A 20,745-nucleotide genomic window follows, 5' to 3' on the forward strand; every position below is an offset into this window, starting at 1 on the left:
GTTCTCTGTATTTCCTGAATTTGAATGTTGGCCTGCCCTACTAGGTTGGGGAAGTTCTCCTGGATGATAACCTGAAGAGTGTTTTCCAACTTGGTTCCATTTTCCCCCTCATTTTCAGGCACTCCAATCAGACGTAGATTTGGTCTTTTTACATAATCCCATACTTCTTGCAGGCTTCGTTCTTTTCTTTTTCTTCTTTTTTCTTTTGGTTTCTCTTCTCGCTTCATTTCATTCATTTGATCCTCCATCGCTGATACTCTTTCTTCCAGTTGATCGAGTCGGTTACTGAAGCTTGTGGATTTGTCACGTATTTCTCGTGTCATGGTTTTCATCTCTTTCATTTCATTTATGACCTTCTCTGCATTAATTGTTCTAGCTATCAATTCTTCCACTCTTTTTTCAAGATTTTTAGTTTCTTTGCGCTGGGTACGTAATTCCTCCTTTAGCTCTGAGAAGTTTGATGGACTGAAGACTTCTTCTCTCAGCTCATCAAAGTCATTCTCTGACCAGCTTTGATCCGTTGCTCACGATGAGCTGCGCTCCTTTGCAGGGGGAGATGCACTCTTATTTTTTGAATTTTCATCTTTTCTGCCCTGCTTCTTCCCCATCTTCGTGGTTTTATCTGCCTCTGGTCTTTGATGATGGTGACGTACTGATGGGGTTTTGGTATAGGTGTTCTTCCTGTTTGGTACTTTTCCTTCTAATAGTCAGGACCCTCAGCTGTAGGTCTGTTGGAGATTGCTTGAGCTCCACTCCAGACCCTGTTTGCCTGGGTATTAGCAGCAGAGTTTGCAGAAGATAGAATATTGTTGAACAGCGAGTGTACCTGTCTGATTCTTACTTTGGAAGCTTCCTCTCAGGGGTGTACTCCACCCTGTGAGGTGTGGGGTGTCAGATTGCCCCTAGTGGGGGATGTCTCCCAGTTAGGCTACTCAGGGGTCAGGGACCCACTTGAGCAGGCAGTCTGTCCCTTCTCAGATCTCAACCTCCGTGTTGGCAGATCCACTGCTCTCTTCAAAGCTGTCAGACAGAGTCGTTTGCATCTGCAGAGATTTCTGCTGCCTTTTTTGTTGTTTTTGTTTAGCTGTGCCCTGTCCCCAGAGGTGGAGTCTATAGAGACACACAGGTTTCCTTGAGTTGCTGTGAGCTCCACCCAGTTTGAGCTTCCCAGCAGCTTTGTTTACCTACTTAAGCCTCCGCAATGGCAGGCCCCCCTCCCCCAGCCTCGCTGCTGCCTTGTGGTTAGATCACAGACTGCTGTGCTAGCAATGAGGGAGGCTTCGTGGCGGTGGGACCCTCCCGGCCAGGTGTGGGTATAATCTCCTGGTGTGCCAGTTTGCTTAAAGCACAGTATTGAGGTGGGAATTACCCGTTTTTCCAGGTGTTGTGTGTCTCAGTTCACCTGGCTAGGAAAAGGGATTCCTTTCCCCTTTGCTCTTCCCAGGTGAGGCAATGTCTCCCCCTGCTTCAGCTCTCGCTGGTCGGGCTGCAGCAGCTGACCAGCACCGATTGTCCGGCACTCCCCAGTGAGATCACCCCAGTACCTCAGTTGAAAATGCAGAAATCACCAGTCTTCTGTGTTGCTCGCGCCAGGAGTTGGAGACTGGAGCTTCTCCTATTCGGCCATCTTGCTCCGCCCCCGTGAGGCACTCTTATCACCAAATGTGATTTTTAAGAAAGACTGGCAAGTCCAAGTTCTTACATGACTCGCATGATGTTTCATCTAATAATTGCTCAATTAAAAAAATAAACATAAAACATTGTGGTGACCAAATATTGTTTGGCTTCCAGATTTGAACCAGCAGCTACCATCTATTAAATACTATCATAAGCCCCAAATCAGCAAAACTGTTGCAACTGTAGGTTGCTTCATTTTCCAAACAGTAAGTTTGTTGAGTTTTTTAAGCAGAGTACATGCTTTCCACCTGTATAGACAAACATATTTATGGTTGTATGTATTTTTATAAATAGATAATTTTGTGATTAATGTTTTTATTATAAAAATCACTTTTTACACTCATGTTATGAAAATTACTCTACATAAATGGATGAAGACCTAGGTTTGTTACATTACTGCATTATATTTCTTGGTATGGACATATCATACACTGCTTTATCAATTATCTTTTGATGAGTATTTAGATTATTTCTAAATGTCATTACTAAAAGCAATGTTGCAGCACATATTCCTATATGTGCTTTCCTGTACACTTAATGTGTGTTTCTAGGATATACTTACACATGAAGTTGCTGATTAAACAGCTCTGCTTTTTGATAAACAATGATACCTTTCCTCCCTAAAGTGTATATCAATATGACTTTTCAGTACTACTATACATATATGAGACTGTCTATTCCTCACATTCTAGCTCCTACTAGATTTTAAGTTTTCTTATTTTCTTGCCTATCTAATAAGTAAAAAAAAATAAAAGTTATATGATTTGTTTATTTTATTACTATTATGGAATTTGAATGTTACATTTATTTATTAATGCTTTGATTATTTTTATGTGTATTATAAACCCATATTTTTCATTTTCTATTAGTTTCTTTTTATTTTCCTATTGAGAATATACAATAATAATACATTTTGGTTATTGATGCTTTTTTGGCTGTATGTGCTTCAAATACTTTGTGCATGTTATTTTCTCCTTTATTTAAAAAAAGTTGTCAAATCTGCCATGAATTTTTACAACAGAATGAGAAAATTTTTGTTCTTCTCCAGAAGACCTTAACACAAGATTCTTATATTTAGTTTCAATTTTGAAGTTTCTTCATCATGATTCCAATTGAGATTTATTTTTATATATTGCATGAGATAAAAAATTATTTTACTTGTAAATGGATTGCCAATAATTCCAACATTACTTATTGAATACAATCCTTTATCATTTGAAATTGCCTTTTTTATTATGTGATGTGTTCTTATATATTCTCTTAACTGCCTTCCAATCATTTGTGTTCCATTTAGCTATTTGTCTATTCTCATGGAAACAACAAACTGTTTAAATCACAATAGGTTCACAGTCTATTTTGATAAACTTGTAGAGTCAGAATTGATTTTGCCCCTACAGTGTCATAGTTTCATTGTGTGTGTGTATATATATGTGTGTATATATATACACTTCCCAAAAGAAGACATTTATGCAGCCAACAAACATTTGGAAAAAAGCTTATCATCACTGGTCATTAGAGAAATGCAAATCAAAACCACAATGAGATACCATCTCACACCAGTTAGAATGGTGATCATTAAAAGTCAGGAAACAACAGATGCTGCAGAGGATGTGGAGAAATAGGAATGCTTTTACACTGTTCGTGGGAGCGTAAATTAGTTCAACAATTGTGGAAGACAGTGTGGTGGTTCCTCAAGGATCTAAAACTGGAAATACCATTTGACCCAGCAATCCTATTACTGGGTATATATCCAAAGGATTATAACTCATTCCACTATAAAAACACATGCACATGTATGTTTATTGCAGCACTATTCACAATAGCAAAGACTTCGAACAAACCCAAATGCCCAACAATGATAGACTGGATAAAGAAAATGTGGCACATATACAGCATGGAATACTATGCAGACATAAAAAAGGATGAGTTCATGTCTTTTGCAGGGACGTGGATGAAGCTGGAAACCATCATTCTCAGCAAACTATCACAAGAACAGAAAACCAAACACCACATGTTCTCACTCATAAGTGGGAGTTGAAGAAGGAGAGTACATGGACAAAGGGAGGGTCACATCACAAACCAGGGCCTGTTGAGGGGTGGGGGGCTAGAGGAGGGATTGCTTTAGGAGAAATACCTAATGTAAGTGATGGGTTGATGGGTGCATCATACCACTATGGCACATGTATCCCCATGTAACAAAACTGCATATTCTGCACATGTACCCCAGAACCTAAAGTATAATAATAAAAACATAAAAATAAAAATAAGAATATTTTCCTTGTCTTACATGATAGGACTTATTTGGGATGCTCGTAGATTGACAGTACCTCTGTTTCTGCTCCTACTAGTATTGACTAGATATTGGATGCTTACTCTGTATTAGTTAACTTTCTACGTACTTTAAATATGTATGTTAAATTAGGGTTTAAAGTACCTTCAAAAAACCTTTGAAAGTATTACAGCAGATATGAGTCACTCTGATTGTAGCACCTCTGATTCTGTTATCATTTTCTTGCATATTTGCTTCCCCATGCTTTAGACCAACAACCAACATCTATGTTTCCTTGTAAGAGGTCCACCCTCATGTTGCCAGACTCCTTTGCCCATGGACGTGGAGAGGTGAGTTCTTGGGACATTCCCCCAAGAGAGTCTTAGCCCATGGTTGATGGTGCAGATTATAAATTCTTCATTTCTCTTGTCCCCTGGTTGAGTCAACTCTGATATGTGTCTTACATTGTCATCGCAGTCTCATGTGGGATTAAATCAAACTCTACCCTGTACATTATGTGACAATTCATTCTTGTCTGATGTCCTTCCCTTTCTTTCCCACCTCTATCCTCCCTTGCCAGATTTTTCTATGAACAATTGCTAATATATCACACAAAAACTCATCTCAAGACAGGTTCCTAAGGAACCCATCTGTCCTATTCTGTTTTGTGTTGCTATCACAGAATACCTGAGGCTGGCTAATTTATAAGAGAAGAATTTTATTTAGCCCATGGTTCTGCAGCTTTAGAAGTTCAAGGGCATGGCCCTGGCTTCTAGGAAGGGCTCTGTGCTGCTTCATAACATGGAAGGGAAGGTTAAAGGGAAACTGGACATGTGCCAATAAAAAAAAAAAAGAAGTCCTAAGGAGCATATAAGGAGCATACTGGTTTTATAATAACCCGCTCTCCAGGGAAACTAATCCATTCCTGCAAGAACAAATCCAGTAATACCAGAGTGAGAACTCACTATCTGAAGAAGAGCATCAAGCCTTTGATCAGGCATCTGCCCCTATGATTCAGACACATCCCACTCAACCCCACCTCCCAACACCAACACCCAGGGGTCTAAATTTTAACATGCGCTTTGGTGGGTACAACCAAACCATATGCAAACCACAGGACCATCTTAAAACAGTTATAATATTAATAAGCTCATTTTACAAATAAACAACTGAAATTCGGAGACTTTTTAAATTTTTTTTCTTTATTTACATTTCTTTTTTTATAAATGGGAAGAGAATCAGAGATTTTGTGGATTTATTCAATGTCACACAGAAAGTAAGTGGCAAAATCTGACTAAATATTTTTATTAAATTACTTATAAATACAAGATACTTGGGTTCAATTAACTTTGATTGAAAAAAGCATCCATGAGTTCAACTTCTGTTGTTATTCAGGGCAATCCATGGCTCCTACCAGTTGACTTGGTAGTGTTTGTTGTTATGGCTTCTTGAGAGCTATATGTTCTAGTCATTAAGGACTAGAAAATAAGGAGCAATAGTGTGCTAGATTTTAACTTGTTAAGCTGAGAACCTTGTTTCCCTAAGTCACTTTTCTTTTGTGCTTCCAGGTTCAAATTGACCAAAAGAGGAACTTACATAAAATTTAAAGGCGAAGTGAAGCAGCAGTCTTAATTCTTGGAAGTGTTTTGGGGTTAGATACAATGACAGACAAATGCAGAATTTCCCAGTGAACTCTAGCTTTTCTTGTCCTTCCCATTTTGCCTCCACCTCCTGCTGGCTAGCAGTGGCCCAGATTCATCCTCAGCTTGTCTGTGGCCCTACAGAGGTGGTGGGCACACAGAGGTTACAGTCCCAAAGGATTCTGCATGAGCTCAACTTTTGTGATCCCACTTTAGCAGCTAGACGTGGCTTCTTGGGTTTTGCTGCAAGTTCAGATTTGGTCGCTTGGACTGGTTTTCCAGAGGAGTAAGCTAGTGACTTTGTCTTTAATTCTCAAATTCTGCCATCCAGATTTTTATTTCCTCAGTTTTTCTCATTGTGTACATGATCTTATTCCTTTCACATTTTCTGTATTCCCTTAATATTCAGAAGCCATGCTTCCCTGACTGAACCCTAACGGATGCAAAAATGTTAAAAATAAACTAATGTCTAGTTGAGACATTCTCCCAAACACTTGAAATAACATAAAAAATAGAAAACCTTTAAAAAAGTAACTGTAAAATATAGTTTATGTTTAGGACAAACTCATTTTCTTTATTTATAAGCATTTTTAGAAGCATATCTTCTGAATATGCAATACATATTTTCCCAACAAGAGTTGCTATGGTTTTTGTTTTTTCTTCTTTCTCTCTCTCCATTTTTTTTTTCAATTTTAAAAATATCTAAAGAAATAATTTTGAAGTAAGATTATGCTGAATGTCTTTTTTTCTAGATTCCCTAGGAAAATTCTGCTGCTTTAATGTTATTTTAGAACTAACAAGACAGGAGAAATAACAGTTCATGAAAACAAGTTATGTCAGGTTAAAAGAATAAAGCTTAACATTCAAACAATAAAAATAAAAATGAGAAAAAAAGTCAGATTTTTGAATTTATTAACAAATAATTTTACTTTCATTTATAAAGATATTTCACCATTTGTGTTGTTATTATGTGGTTAATTTTGACTTCTAATTTTAGAGTAAAGACAGCAACTTTAGATTCCGAATTGAGAAAATATAAATATGAAGGATTTCAATGTGATGTAAATAATTAATAATTGAAATATTTCCATAAGGAGAAAAATCATTAAAATAGACCTAAAATTCAAAAATAGTGTACTCTCTTTACATTATCAATTGACCTAAATGAAATAATCTAATTGCATCCCAGTAAAGAAGAAATTATCATAAAATTTAGCATATCATGATCCTGGAGAAAAACCTCAGACAAGCAACATTTTGGTCTCTGTCCTGTGTAAATAATTCTGCAAGTGTAAAAGCCCAAAGATTTTCATTAGAGTCAATTAATGTCAGTAGACAAATAAAAACTGATGAAAAATAGAGTAAACCGTAGAAGCCTAATACAGCAGGGACTCTTCAGATGGATATTTATTATAGCATGGAATGGATGAAGTCACCTAGGTGGAGGATGGTATGTAAGGAACTGCTTTCTATCCTTGCTTCTCAAGTTCCGGGGTAATTCAAATTAATGATAATTTTCTCTTACTCTTCCTATCCATGAAATCTCAAATCCAGCCAAAGGAATAGATTAGTGCAATACAATTTCAGTGTTTGCAAGGAACTTCCCTAAAGAAAATAATACAATCAAAACTTTTGGTAGAAAAAGTCAAAGGTCATGGCGAGAGAAGTTGAGTGTGACAGGTCTTAGTGAGAGAATGTCAGAGTTGACATATCAGAGTGGGGAAAGTAGAGGTTAAAGGTCATGTAGGGGAAGTCAGAGTTAGCAGATTAAGGAGATAAGTCAGGTAATGGTAGAGAATTAGAGATTGATGTGTCATGGAGAGATTGGTCTGATGGGGCTGACAGACTGTGCTCCCATTTGAAGAACATGCTAAGGGATCACGCTCTCTTTTGTGGGACACAGTGCAACTCTTCTTTCTCTTTACCAATAATGAGAAATAAAGTGAACAGAGATGGTAAAGATTTAATAATAATTTCCTTTAAATGTGAGGGTAAAGCACAATGTCTGGATGAGTATGAGGCAAAAGAAGAGACTAGAATGTAAAATTTACAGAGACATGCACTCTCAGGGATATGAAAGTGCTGATCCTGTCTCCTCAAATTTTGTGTCCTGAGCCTCTCCTGCTTTGCTATCACTCCAGTTCCTAAGGAGTAATAAAGAGCGTATGGAAATTTGTTTATGAGCCAGAGTCAAAGAAAGGAATGTTAAGCTAGGGGAGAAAAATACGCATGTAAACAATCAAATGGAGATTACATTTAAAGAGAGAGCCTTTAAGATTTGGACTCATCGATCAAAATGTTGTAGGTACCATATTGCCACGTCTCTGTGGTGGATTGAAGCTAGAATTCAGGGCACAGTAATGGAGAAGATGCTAATCAAAGCAGATGGTTAACTTCAGAAAATTTGAGCAAATGATGTAACAATAGGTGGCCATTAGATATGTGGAAACAAAGTGACTGGGAGTCCTGGTAGAATCATATTTGGAGGCCACATGAGAGTCCCAAGCACAGTACAGAATAAAAGCAGAACTCTGGCTCTAGAAATGAAAATTTTAGAACAAGGCAGGTACTGGACTTATAGATATGAGGTACAAACTTGAACAAGAAGGTCTAAACTAGGAAAATAGGTGCAAGAAATAGCTACCAGTGAGGTCTTGGTCTTGTTGGAGTTGCTTAAGTGTTAGAACTTGGGAATCTAAATTATCCCCAAGTAATAAACAAACTAGAGTAAGAGATAGGGCAGGGGTGAGATTTCAGTCAGGCTATGCTAGCTGACTGCAAAGAGGGTCTTAAGAATAGTGAACTATGGTAGGCAGCATATTGGCTTCCCCAAAATGATCCTGTACTAATTCCTGGAACATGCGAATAGATTTGGTTACATGAAAACAGGGCTACCATTATCATAGCAGATGTAATTAAAGTTTCTAGTCAGCAGACCTTCTGTTGCAGAGATTATCCTGTATTAATCAGAATGAGTCTAAAGTAACCGCAAGTGTCCTAAAATGTGGAAGAGAGAGGCAGAAAAGTCAGTATCAGCAGGATGTGATTTGAGAGAAACTCAGCTGGCCTTTGCTGATTTTGAAGACGGAATGAAGTACAAACCCTTAGAATGTGAGTAGCCTCTTGAAACTGAAAAGGGCAAGTAAATGGAACTAAATGCAGCACAAATGACACGTTAATTTTATTTAGCCCAGTGAGATCCATTTCAGACTTCTGAATTCCAATATTGTAAGGTAAGAACTTTCTGTTGTTTTAAGCCGCTAAGTTTGTATTAATTTGGTACAGCAGCAATAGAAAACTAACAAATAAACTAAGTAATACTTTATGATTGGTTCAAACACAGTGTGGTCCTTTCCCTCCCACCACCAACACACATACTTTTGGTGTGAAGTCAAGTCGATATAGTATATAAAGCCAAAATGAACACAATTAAAGGGTAAAATTCAAGAGAAAGATCATGAGATCAGAAGTTTAAGAAGGCTGGTTTCTTTAAGAAAGCTTCACTTCAGATGTTAACTCAGATAATTGGTTAATTTTGGATGGAGAGAGAGAAAAAGAACATTTCAATAGAGAGGACCTTTATGGCAAGAGCAAAAAGCTGGGAATTGAGTGTGCAGATGGCAGTGAGAACACACAGATTTGGAGAGGAACATGTGAAGAATGATAATATAGATAATTACTATGTATTTTGCGGGAGGCACTGTCCCTTCATTCATCAAATTCGCACACATTGAATGCCCATTAAATGCCAGGCGCCACTTAGACGGTGGAGGTACAGTGGCCCCAGATAGTAGATGACCTCAATATGTTCGTGGTTTTCACTTAAAAACAACACAAATAATAATGAAAGCTGTCATTTGTAAAGCAACTCTTTTGAATTGTGCATTGTGATAAGTGGACATTTTCTAGAGTTCTCAAGGCAGTCCTTCAAGATTGGTATTATCACAGTTTTGCAGATGGAGATGTTGAAGCTTAGAGACCTTGAGCCATTGCCCAAGGATACTGAGCAGGTTAAATGTCAGAGTTGAAATTAAAGTCACATTTGTGTGTGAAGAGAAACAAAGACACTCTAGACACAATTTCACACGCTTTCCAAAACTCAAGCTGGAATAATGAGAAATCATTTGTTCTAACTATAAATATATCATAGTCAGATGCTATATTATATGTTATTGCAACATAATAGGATACACATAGACAGATGGAATATACCCCTATAACCCAGGCCCACATTTACATTCTTTCATAGCTCCATGAAAGTAGAAAGTTTTGGAAATAGGTCAAATATAAATTTTGGGTAGGTGGAAGATGCAGTGCTGGAGCCATCTAGATCTAGGAGCAAATGGTCTGATCTTGTCATCAGAACTTCCACCTCAGGTAAAATGTCTCTGTAGTCTTCACCTATTCCAATGCATGACCAGCTCACAGCAGTTTGAGAAAATAAAGATCAAAAAAAGGTTTCTTTTAGTGTTTAGTTTTTAGAGTTGTTTACATTTAGAAATTGCCACAGCATTTCAAGCAGTCAGAAAAGCAAAAATTTTTTTTCTTACTTGAATATATTGAGAAATATAGTGAATGTTTTAACAATATTCTTTTTTCTCAGAGGTCATAGAAAGATGGATCTTCCATAAAACTTACAATGATAGCAGCAGGAGGCAGACACATTCCTAGGCAGACAGGGGCAGGTCCCTGGTGAAACTGGACCTCCTAGCCAAAAACAGCCTGAAGCCTGTAAACCAGGCTGCTGCTGGTTCTAGATGGAGTCCACGACCACAGTGAGAACTTCTTTTCCTGTTTGTTTGCTCTTTCCTGATTGGTTCTTTCTGAATGATGCATTTTAACCCATTGAATGCTGTGTTTTCCAAGGTTACCTACAGTCTGCACTTCCCCCATTCTGAGCCTATAAAAACCCAGGACTCAGTCACACAGGGAGACTACCCACCTTTAGGTAGGGCTACCCACTTTGGATTCCCTCTCTACTGAGAGCTGTTCCATTACTCAATAAAACTCTTTTCTGCCTTGCTTACTCTTTGGTTGTCCATGTAACCTCATTCTTCTCAAACATGGGACAAGAACCCAGGACCCACTGAACAGCATGTGCCAAAAGAGCTGCTGTAACACTGTTGCCCTCCTGTCCTCCGCTGGTGCTAGCAGGCTGCCCCATGGGACAGGAATTGGCAGCAGGGCTGGGCCAGCTCAGGAGCCACTGGTCAGAGCATGGCAGCAAGACCGAACTAGCTGGGACATGTCTGCATTAGCCAAAGCATGTGGACAGTGAGAATGAACAAACTGTAACACTAATGAGCTGTGGCCCTTCTGGGGCCCAGGGCTCAGGACTCCCCTGACAGAATTGTAACATGCTATAACACCCCTTTGGGGATCCAGAGTCATTGGTGTCTCTGAGTTTTTTTGGGTGCCACTGTGTTCCCCCATTTAGATGCCAGTGCCAAAGGCAGAAGCCACTGGCAGTACACGTGGTCCAACCACAGCCTCTCATGAACCCAGCACCTGTGCCAGTGCCTGAAGCTACCCATCCCACTGCAGCAGCTGGCATGCCTGGCTCACCCTCAGTGGGCATGAGATCTGGGCTGGTAGTGTGAGCAGAGCACAGCCTGCTGGGCCAAGTGGGCAGAAGTCTCTGGCTGGCAAAGTGGCACCAGCAAAAACTGTTGTTATGTAATAACAAAAACTTTTAAGTAATGTATTCCGATAATATATGATTAGCTTAATTGCTATATACATATGATTGGATTACCATATAGTCCTTATTCTCTATTTTCATTTTGATTGATAGGTATGCTTATCACATAAGGACTTAGAAAAACTATTAAGAATATCAAAAAATTTCTGCTTGAGTTTTTGAACAACTTTGCTTTTTTATTATGCCCTGTCAACATTTTAATTGCATGGTTCCTTTGTGAAAGTATGATATACATGTGGTATATTCAGGAGTTTTTTCTCTCTCTTCAGTAAACTCAAATTTGAAGAAAGAAAACATATTTATCACACTTGTCTCCAGTTTCTTAACTCAGTGTTATACTTTCAGTACATAATGCCAAAGCAGGTGTTAAAGATGAAAAAGAAAACCAATCATTTTGACTTTGGAGAATATTAGGGTTCAAATTAAATGCATTTATTGAATAATACATTTTTATATCTGCTGTGAGTTGCCATGAAACAGAGAGTTATTTCTTCAAATGCAGGAGCTTAGGGAATAAAATACCAGTGGGCATGAAGCTCCTGTGTGCTTCCATTCACCAGCACACACGCACAGTCCCTCCCATAAAGATGCTTTACAGTTACAGTCCACTCCACGGACCAGCCCTTGACCTAGTGACATGGCGTGGATTCCGCTTAGGAAATTCCATTCTCACATTCTCTCATATAAAGTTCATTGAACTCGCTCTAGCTACTTGTTTATTAAATTAGCTTTTCAATCAGTCCCTGGCGGTCCTGGGTATGTTTGATCATAGAGTGAGAAACTGGTTTATCTGCACCATGCAGAACTAGTTTGGTCTTAGAAAGTAAAATATCTTTTTTTGTTAATCAACACGGTGTACTTTTATCAGACCATTAACTTTTCAGCTTGATTTGTTTTTAGGTAAATATAAAATTTCAAATAGCGGACTATAGCCTCACCTTCAGTGTTGCTATTAATTTCTAAAACAAATCAAAATTAAATCAAATTTAAAAACCAAAGCACTAACACAGAAGTCTCAGTGTTTTTTACTGAGTAAGAATTTGAATGCGTCACAAATGATAGGAAAGCAATTCCATTAAATATACCTGATTTCCAAATGTCATTTAAGGGAAAAGAAGATGGAGATAAAAACAAATAAAATTGAATAGGAAGCTGGTTTTGTGGATTATAAATGATGTATCTATTAGTAGAGTCATAAAACAAGAAAATAAGGTAATTGGACTGACTGCAGGAAGGGAAAATTATGTAAATGGAGAGAGCCTGGTTAAAATAATCAAGACAGAGAGATTCACTGATTTAGAAGGCAGCAGCTTTTGAATTGCTTACATAATTAAAGATTTTCTGTTGTAAGCTACTCTTTCAAAGAGTCATTGTCACTTGAAAGACATTAAGGTGAGTTCATAATATCAAAATCAATAGAAGTTTTAATTTATAAACATAAATTTACAAATTTTTATATTTATAACATATTTTAAAGATATAATTCATATGGCAATGCTGTAGGTAGCAATAGTTTTATAGAGGAAAAATACCTTAAAAATACACTCTGGAAATCCTCAAAGAACATAAAGTCATACAACTTCTTCTAACCTCACCTCCCTGGCACCCATGTTTTATGAAATTCTCAAACGAAATGATAGAGGATAGGTAAAATTCACTACTCCCAGCTATGAAAATGTGGCTGACCGCTGAGGTCTCCCATTTATGGCTGGAGATTTGTGTCAATCAATATGAGCCTGTTGCTAAGAATGCTCTGTGTTCATCTGCTAGTTTTAATGAGTACGCTAGGGACCTATGTCCTGGTCTGGAAAAAAGTTCTGGTCTCAAGGAGTGTACAACATATATGGGATTATATGAAACTTAAAAATAAAAGGCAAAAGCAATTTTTCTCACTTTTACGTACCTGAAAGCATATATATGTACATTGCCACACCTACACATATGTTTTACTTATGAAAAGAAATAAGCTACAAGTTTTTAGTGAGAATAATGAGTCTATTTTCATTTCAGCAAAATTAACTGCATTTATGCGTGATGTAACATGAACACCCTCTTCTAAAGAACTTATGTTAATGATGTTCACACTTTCCAGCACATTTCAATATTCCCTTCAGTTATAAACCACTAAAATTCTGTCTTTGGTCTTACCATGACCTCATTTGTAGAGAATAAACTAATTCACATGCATAATCTCTGCATGGGGACAATAGCAACAACTCTACAAACAGGTACTACAGTCGCCTCTCTAGGGTGTTGGTCCTGCATCGGTAGATTCAACCACTTACAGTTTGGGGACACACACCCCCCCCCAAAAAAAAAATGGTTGCCTCTGTCCTGAACATGTACAGACCTTTTGTTCTTTTTATTGTTTCCTAATGAATATGGTAAAGTTCCCTAACAGTATAACAACTAGTATATAACATTTACATTGTATTAGGTATTTTAACTAATCTACAGATGATTTAAAGTATATGGGAGTATGTGTGTAGGTTATATGCAAATACTACATGATTTTATGTAAGGGACTTAAGCATCTGTGAACTCTGGTATCCACAGGGATCCTGAAACAAATTTCCCCCACTGGTACCAGGGGATGATTGCATTGTTACTGGTTACCCACCGCCCAAAGAAACTGCAGCCAAGTGATGTTATAGAACTTATTTGAGCTTCCAAAGTTGCTTCCTGAAGGAGCTTGACTTTGAGCCATGCTGTTAGCCACTACATTGCACCTACTTCTCCAATAGTTTTGCAAACAAAATATTAAATATGATCTTCAATGATGAAAGGGGCTGCCTGCTTATCTAACCTATATACTTTATTTTTTCACTTACTTTATTTTCACCTACTCATCATGGACATGATTTATTTGAAGTTACAATATATTTGTTCATCACTGACTCTATCTTGAAAATAGAGCACTTGGGTATTTTTTTCCAAATTAATGAGTAACATCTCAGATGTTTTATTCTGTAGATACAGACTCTCTGGTGATAGCCACGACCTTAATTATGCTTCTGCTTTACTCTATTGAGTCAATTACTATAGCTGAATAAATTGGACCTCATTTAGGCAAAAATCTCAATTTATGATGCATTTTATTCTGAGAGTACTTCTTGAAGTGAGAAGAGACATGCAAAGGATGTTAGGGTTAATCGATTTTTAAAACATTGAATGCATATATTATATAGAGTTTAAATCATTCCACAAAAATTGTGATAATGTTAAATACATTCCTTACTCTCTTTCAGAATTTTTTTTGAAATTGGAAGGTGATAGGGTGATATCTCAAAATACTCTCTTTTCTACGTGTTGTCTCATAAAAATGTAGAAGTTGTTAAAGTCACAATGTCTAAAGATGTGATGGGAATCTTATGACCATATCACTTTGAAACCTGACTTAAAGTGGGGTATTTTAAATCTTTTCTCCATTCATTTAAAAATAAACTTTTCTTTAATTTCAAAATTAATATTTGAAACAACCAGAAACTCATAAGGAGATCAACATTAAGACGCAAGTAGATAAACGGGTAAATAACTATGCAATTCACAGAAGATAGAATTAAATGATATAATTAAAAAGAATGTTCAATCTTACTTGTAAGCATAGAGATGCAAATTAAAACATTACTAATTTGAATTTGAAAACTGACATAGATGACACTCAATGCTGGTGAATACGCTGTAAGGTGGGAATCAAAGTGTAGCAGGTGTGTACCTAAATGCCTTTAATCTTCTGGAAATTAATCAAATGCTATGTATGATTGACTTCTATAAACCTTACAATTTTTGCTTCAGTTTTTTTTTTTTTTTTATAGAAAAGCATTCCAAGAAGACACCTAGGCACATAAAACTGCCACACATGCTAAATAAAAATTTAAAAATGGAAAAAGATCAATTCCACAAAACAAAGGTGGGATTAAACGGACTATTTACTGTCATGGAATAGCATATTGTATAGCTATTGAGGAATAAATGTACACTACTTTTAAATTTCAATCTTTTATGCATATATCTATGCCTATGTATCCATGTATAGATACCCATATATAAATACAAGTGTGTATTTGTATTTGCAAACCTTTACTCTTTAGCCATGAAGTTGCTTTTTAGTTAACTACTTTTTCCTTTGTCTTTCATGCTGACATTTTTGTCAGCAGTAGCAGCTAAAAAAATATTCCGCTAACAAATATTTCAAAAGTATACCATTGTTCTCTCAGTTTCTCAGTCTACAAAGTAGTTTTTGCTCATCAAATATTAATAAAGGATTGGTCAATGTCCTCTCTTTTTAAAAATTTATAGGTTCTGTTTAATCTATGCCTTTTGGTCTCAGCATATACTCAGTTATGAAAAATGTCATTTCACCAATTCAGAGTGTGTCTCAGTTAGGCACTTTAATTTTCTGAGAGGACAATAACTTTATCTGCTATCAAACTGATTGTCAAAACACATGGCTGTTTGCCTAATGGGCATTAAAGCCTCCATGACCGTCATATTTTTATCCTAGACAAAAACTTTTTAATTTTCTACTGCTCATTTTGTATCAGACAAAAACCTTATTTTTGAAAAAATTCAGAAATGATTGTCTGAGAGTCATGGTTATCTAACTTTTTTTAGTTTAGTTCTTTTTCAAATATTTGTGCAGGAGCAGAGACATTTCCTAAATTTTACGCAGAGAACCCAAGTGATCTCTGCTTGGATTTAGTTCCTCTTTAATCAGTTCCACGCCTCATCTTCCTGTAGGGAGACTATGACACACTTCCAAGAATCTCCTGGAATCTGCATTCCATATGAAAACTACTGCTCTGGATAGTTTAGTTCATCAAAGATACTAGTTTCATTCAGAGTGCATTTGGGCCAAATTTCAAGTAAGTTATGCTTGTTGTATTGTCTTTGTTATATTCACCGTTAGAAACACCACCACCAAATGTCTTACACATCTACTATGGACGTATTTCAGGTCAGAGAACTCTAAGAACTCACAAGAGAAATTCCTTTCAGATCTAAGTGTCAGGAAAATTTCAGCTTCCCCTGAACAGATGGTTTGTTCTAAAGACACTGTAAATCAGGTAACAGTTTTCCTCTTTGCCTCGACTAAAGGAAGTTTTAGAGCTGTGAGCAGCTGTATGGGATGCCATAGTGAGAATTCCTCTGAGTTAATAATAACAACCCTGACGTTATTATATTCCCACACATATATTTTTTCTTAATCCTCAATCTTTAATTTTTGAGAGTATTTTAAGTGTTAGTGAAAACCAGAAACAAAGCTGATCTTAATCTTTTAAAAATGTGTGCATGTATATATATGTAAATGTATTTAGACTGTCCTCAGAAAAAGTCAAGACTACCTTTGTTGCAAACGTTCTTCTGAATATATTTGCTAGCCTTCATTCATTCATCCATTCACCTGTTCAGAAAATCTTTATAGTTGACCTAGAAAAGCCTATCCCTTTTTGGGAGTGATATTGCAACAGTGAACCAGACTTAGCTCTTAATCTCACAGATTCAAGGGACCTCATTTTCTACAACTGGCAAACATTATAGCAGACTATATTTTACCCAAAGCCCACAGCCTTTCAATAGTTCTCTTTAATAAATTGTAAGAAACTCAATAAATTAATGTTGAAAGCAAATCTATTTAATTCAAATAAGCAGTTAATTTAAAAATGAGGCCAACATTTCAAATAAATTTAGCTCATATGCATTCTCCTTGATCTTCTTTTTAACACACTATGTGATTTCATTTTTCTTAATGTATTTTGTTAAACACCATTCAGTGCAATGTATCTCAACCAAAATTAAGCTTGATACAATGCCGCAGTGTCTGTTTAAAGAAATAGAAAGTTTATTTCTTGTCAAGTCACTTATGTGTACATTGTCTGATTTGATCAGAATATCAATATCTTGTAGCAATGAATTTGCTTGATCATAATGCTAGTAACATCTATAGAAATAATTATAAATGATTTATTAAGTCACTTCAACTGACTTTTAAAAGAAAAAAATTATTAATACAATTTTATTTTTACAAATTTAGGGGATTTTTTCCACAATTAATTCCCAATTTTTGTGTTCAGTTCTGCTCATCTTTTTGCAATTTTTATAGTCAAGAGAAAAATAACGAGTTTAGATTTCACATGGTGATGATTTTATAGTATATAAGTTAAAAAATAAGATCATAAATTAAATCATGTACATTTTAAAATAAACACTTTCTTCAAAGCATTTTCCCCCTTTAAACCATAATTATCAATTCTATAAAATCCATATTTTAGGATTGAAATGGAAAGGGAATGTATATTATTATAAAATGAGAGTCCTCTATAAAATTAATTTCAACATACATTTACATGTTTATTGTCTTCTAAGAATTTCTATAAAGGAGAAAAATGAGGAGCAAAATAATCAATGAAATAATATGTTTTTCTATTCAGACTCCAAGACTATACTATATTCCCTCTCAAAAAACGTGTCTATGTTTTTTCTCATAAGAATGGAATTCTGGACGTTGTCTTCTCCGCACTGCTGTTACAGAGGTCTCCAGCGCCTTCTCTCTCCTGTGCAAAATGGCAACTCTTAAGGAAAAACTCATTGCATCAGTTGCAGAAGAAGAGACAACAGTCCCAAACAATAAGATCACTGTAGTGGGTGTTGGACGAGTTGGTATGGCATGTGCTATCAGCATTCTGGGAAAGTCTCTGGCTGATGAACTTGCTCTTGTGGATGTTTTGGAAGATAAGCTTAAAGGAGAAATGATGGATCTGCAGCATGGGAGTTTATTTCTTCAGACGCCTAAAATTGTGGCAGATAAAGATTATTCTGTGACTGCCAATTCTAAGATTGTAGTGGTAACTGCAGGAGACCATCAGCAAGAAGGGGAGAGTCGGCTCAATCTGGTGCAGAGAAATGTTAATGTCTTCAAATTCATTATTCCGCAGATCATCAAGTACAGTCTTGATTGCATCATAATTGTGGTTTCCAACCCAGTGGACATTCTTACATATGTTACCTGGAAACTAAGTGGATTACCCAAACACCGTGTGATTGGAAGTGGATGTAATCTGGATTCTGCTAGATTTCACTACCTTATGGCTGAAAAACTTCGCATTCATCCCAGCAGCTGCCATGGATGGATTTTGGGGGAACATGGCGACTCAAGTGTGGCTGTGTGGAGTGGCGTGATTGTGGCAGGTGTTTCTCTCCAGGAATTGAATCCAGAAATGGGAACTGACAATGATAGTGAAAATTGGAAGGAAGTGCATAAGATGGTGGTTGAAAGTGCCTATGAAGTCATCAAGCTAAAAGGATATACCAACTGGGCTATTGGATTAAGTGTGGCTGACCTTATTGAATCCATGTTGAAAAATCTATCCAGGATTCATCCTGTGTCAACAATGGTAAAGGGGATGTATGGCATCGAGAATGAAGTCTTCCTGAGCCTTCCATGTATCCTCAATGCCCGAGGATTAACCAGCGTTATCAACCAGAAGCTAAAGGATGATGAAGTTGCTCAGCTCAAGAAAAGTGCAGATACCCTGTGGGACATCCAGAAGGACCTAAAAGACCTGTGACTACTGGGCTCTAGGCTATAGAAATTTAAAAACTACAATGTTATTAACTCTGAGCCTTTAGTTTTCATCTGTGTACATGGATCGCAATTTGCTTTGATCTTCTTCAATATGTGAATTTGGGCTCACAGAATCAAAGCCTATGCTTGGTTTAATGCTTGCAATATGAGCTGTTGAACAAATAAAATTAACTATTGTAGTGTGCTTCTTAAAAAAAAAAAAAAAAAAAAAGAATGGAATTCTGCAGGCTGTAATCTCTTCAAAAGGTACTGAAATCGGGTAAAATTTAGGAACTACAAATGATTAATAATATTTATATCATTTAAATTAGATGTATTTGACTGCCCTTCAACCAATTCTTATATACATTTATAAAAGTTATGATTATCTTTTATAGTGCTATTGGAATGGGCTGCCATCTCATTAACTGGATCTAGAAGGCCTAAGATGTACCACTTGTCAACAGAGTCATTATTGAGATTCTAATTACTGATATGAATTACATCAAAATGTAAGCATATGGCTTGGCGTTATTGATTTCTAATTGCAAAGTATTAAAAATAGCTTAATGTCTGTTAAAGGATTTAGCAAATCAAAAAACTTATAAAACTATGCTCATGCAAATTTACACAGCAGAATGAAAAAGTGCTTTGTGAAATATGCACTTGCTATAATTTGTTGGAATGAAGTACTGCTCTGGATGCTATAGTCATGAATGAAAAGAAACCATTGAAAATGGTAAGACTACAGTAATTACAATAAAAATGATCATTCACATGTGTTCTCATTTGTTTCCAATAAATGAGAGTGTGATTTGTGAAAATAAATCATATAAACTCTGGGCAGTCATTAAAAATAGAAATTTAATTGTTAGCATACTTCATGAATTAAGGATATTGAAATGAATTTTCTTTTATATCTATATATATATTTTTTTTTATTATACTTTAAGTTCTAGGGTACATGTGCATAACATGCAGGTTTGTTACATATGTATATCTGTGCCATGTTGGTGTGCTGCACTGAAATGAATTTTCATAATGATGTCTACTCAGTCCATCTGTTATATGTCAATTCAAAGAAAGCTGGATTCAACATAAATCAACAGCTAATATACCTCAAAAAAACAAAGTTTCTTGGCATTGGTTGACTGTCCATACTCAAGAGCACCGAACAATGGATTAATTTGCATATAGGAAGATATCTTGTGGATTGTTTGGGATGTTACAGTTAGCTTTGTTGTTTTCAATGTCATGACCATAAATGAAAGAGAATATTAGTAACATTTATATCTTACTCAAAACGGAGGAGAACATAGGTTATAGAGTAAGGGTCTAAAAAGAGAGAGATACTTACCCAGAGTAATGATTAAACTAACAACATGCAGTTAAATGAAATGTTAATAATAGCTACCTTTTATTGATCTATTATTATATTCCAGGCCTTATGCTAAGCATTTAAAATGTATTATCCCATTTAATCTTTATGAAAACTATACAGAGTAGTTATTAAAGTCCATGCCTAGCAAACGAGAAAAATGCTCAGCATTTTCAAAAACTTGCCCAAGTTTAGACAAGTACAAAGCTAGGGTTCAAAGGCAGATTTGGACACAAAGTCAGTATTCTTATTCTCTGTGGTACATTGCCTCTTATCTGAGTTTCAGACATCTAACACTCAAATCAGAAAAGGAGAGAAAAGGCATACACATGCAAACAAAAAAGAGATCTTATTTTAAAGCAAGGTCAATATATAAGTATCACACATTTGCTAAAAACACTTAATGTATCCTAAGCTTCGATTATAAAAGCAGTGTCCAGAGCAAAGAACACAATAGTCCTAAATTGATTACCTCAATGTTCACTGCCCAGACTCCTGTATTAAATTCTGGGAGCT

At 36.3% G+C, this 20,745-nt stretch overlaps 1 protein-coding gene across 3 annotated transcripts; it reads left to right on the plus strand.

The window, feature by feature from the left end:
* Positions 1-17,850: 17,850 nt before the first annotated feature.
* LOC111525097 (L-lactate dehydrogenase B chain-like) lies at positions 17,851-19,056 on the plus strand. Of its 3 annotated transcripts, none has more exons than XM_023190408.3 (2): positions 17,851-18,095; positions 18,270-19,056. In XM_023190408.3, exons 1-2 carry the CDS (start codon positions 17,851-17,853, stop codon positions 18,853-18,855), a joined length of 831 nt encoding a protein of 276 aa, XP_023046176.1. In that variant the 3' UTR covers positions 18,856-19,056. The 3 variants fall into 3 exon arrangements, with proteins under 3 accessions (XP_023046176.1, XP_023046177.1, XP_023046175.1); XM_023190409.3 differs by having other exon boundaries at positions 17,851-18,540; positions 18,810-18,970; XM_023190407.3 differs by having other exon boundaries at positions 17,851-19,056.
* Positions 19,057-20,745: the final 1,689 nt, after the last annotated feature.

Source organism: Piliocolobus tephrosceles, chromosome 11, assembly GCF_002776525.5.
Source record: "Piliocolobus tephrosceles isolate RC106 chromosome 11, ASM277652v3, whole genome shotgun sequence".
Classification (NCBI taxonomy): domain Eukaryota; kingdom Metazoa; phylum Chordata; class Mammalia; order Primates; family Cercopithecidae; genus Piliocolobus; species Piliocolobus tephrosceles.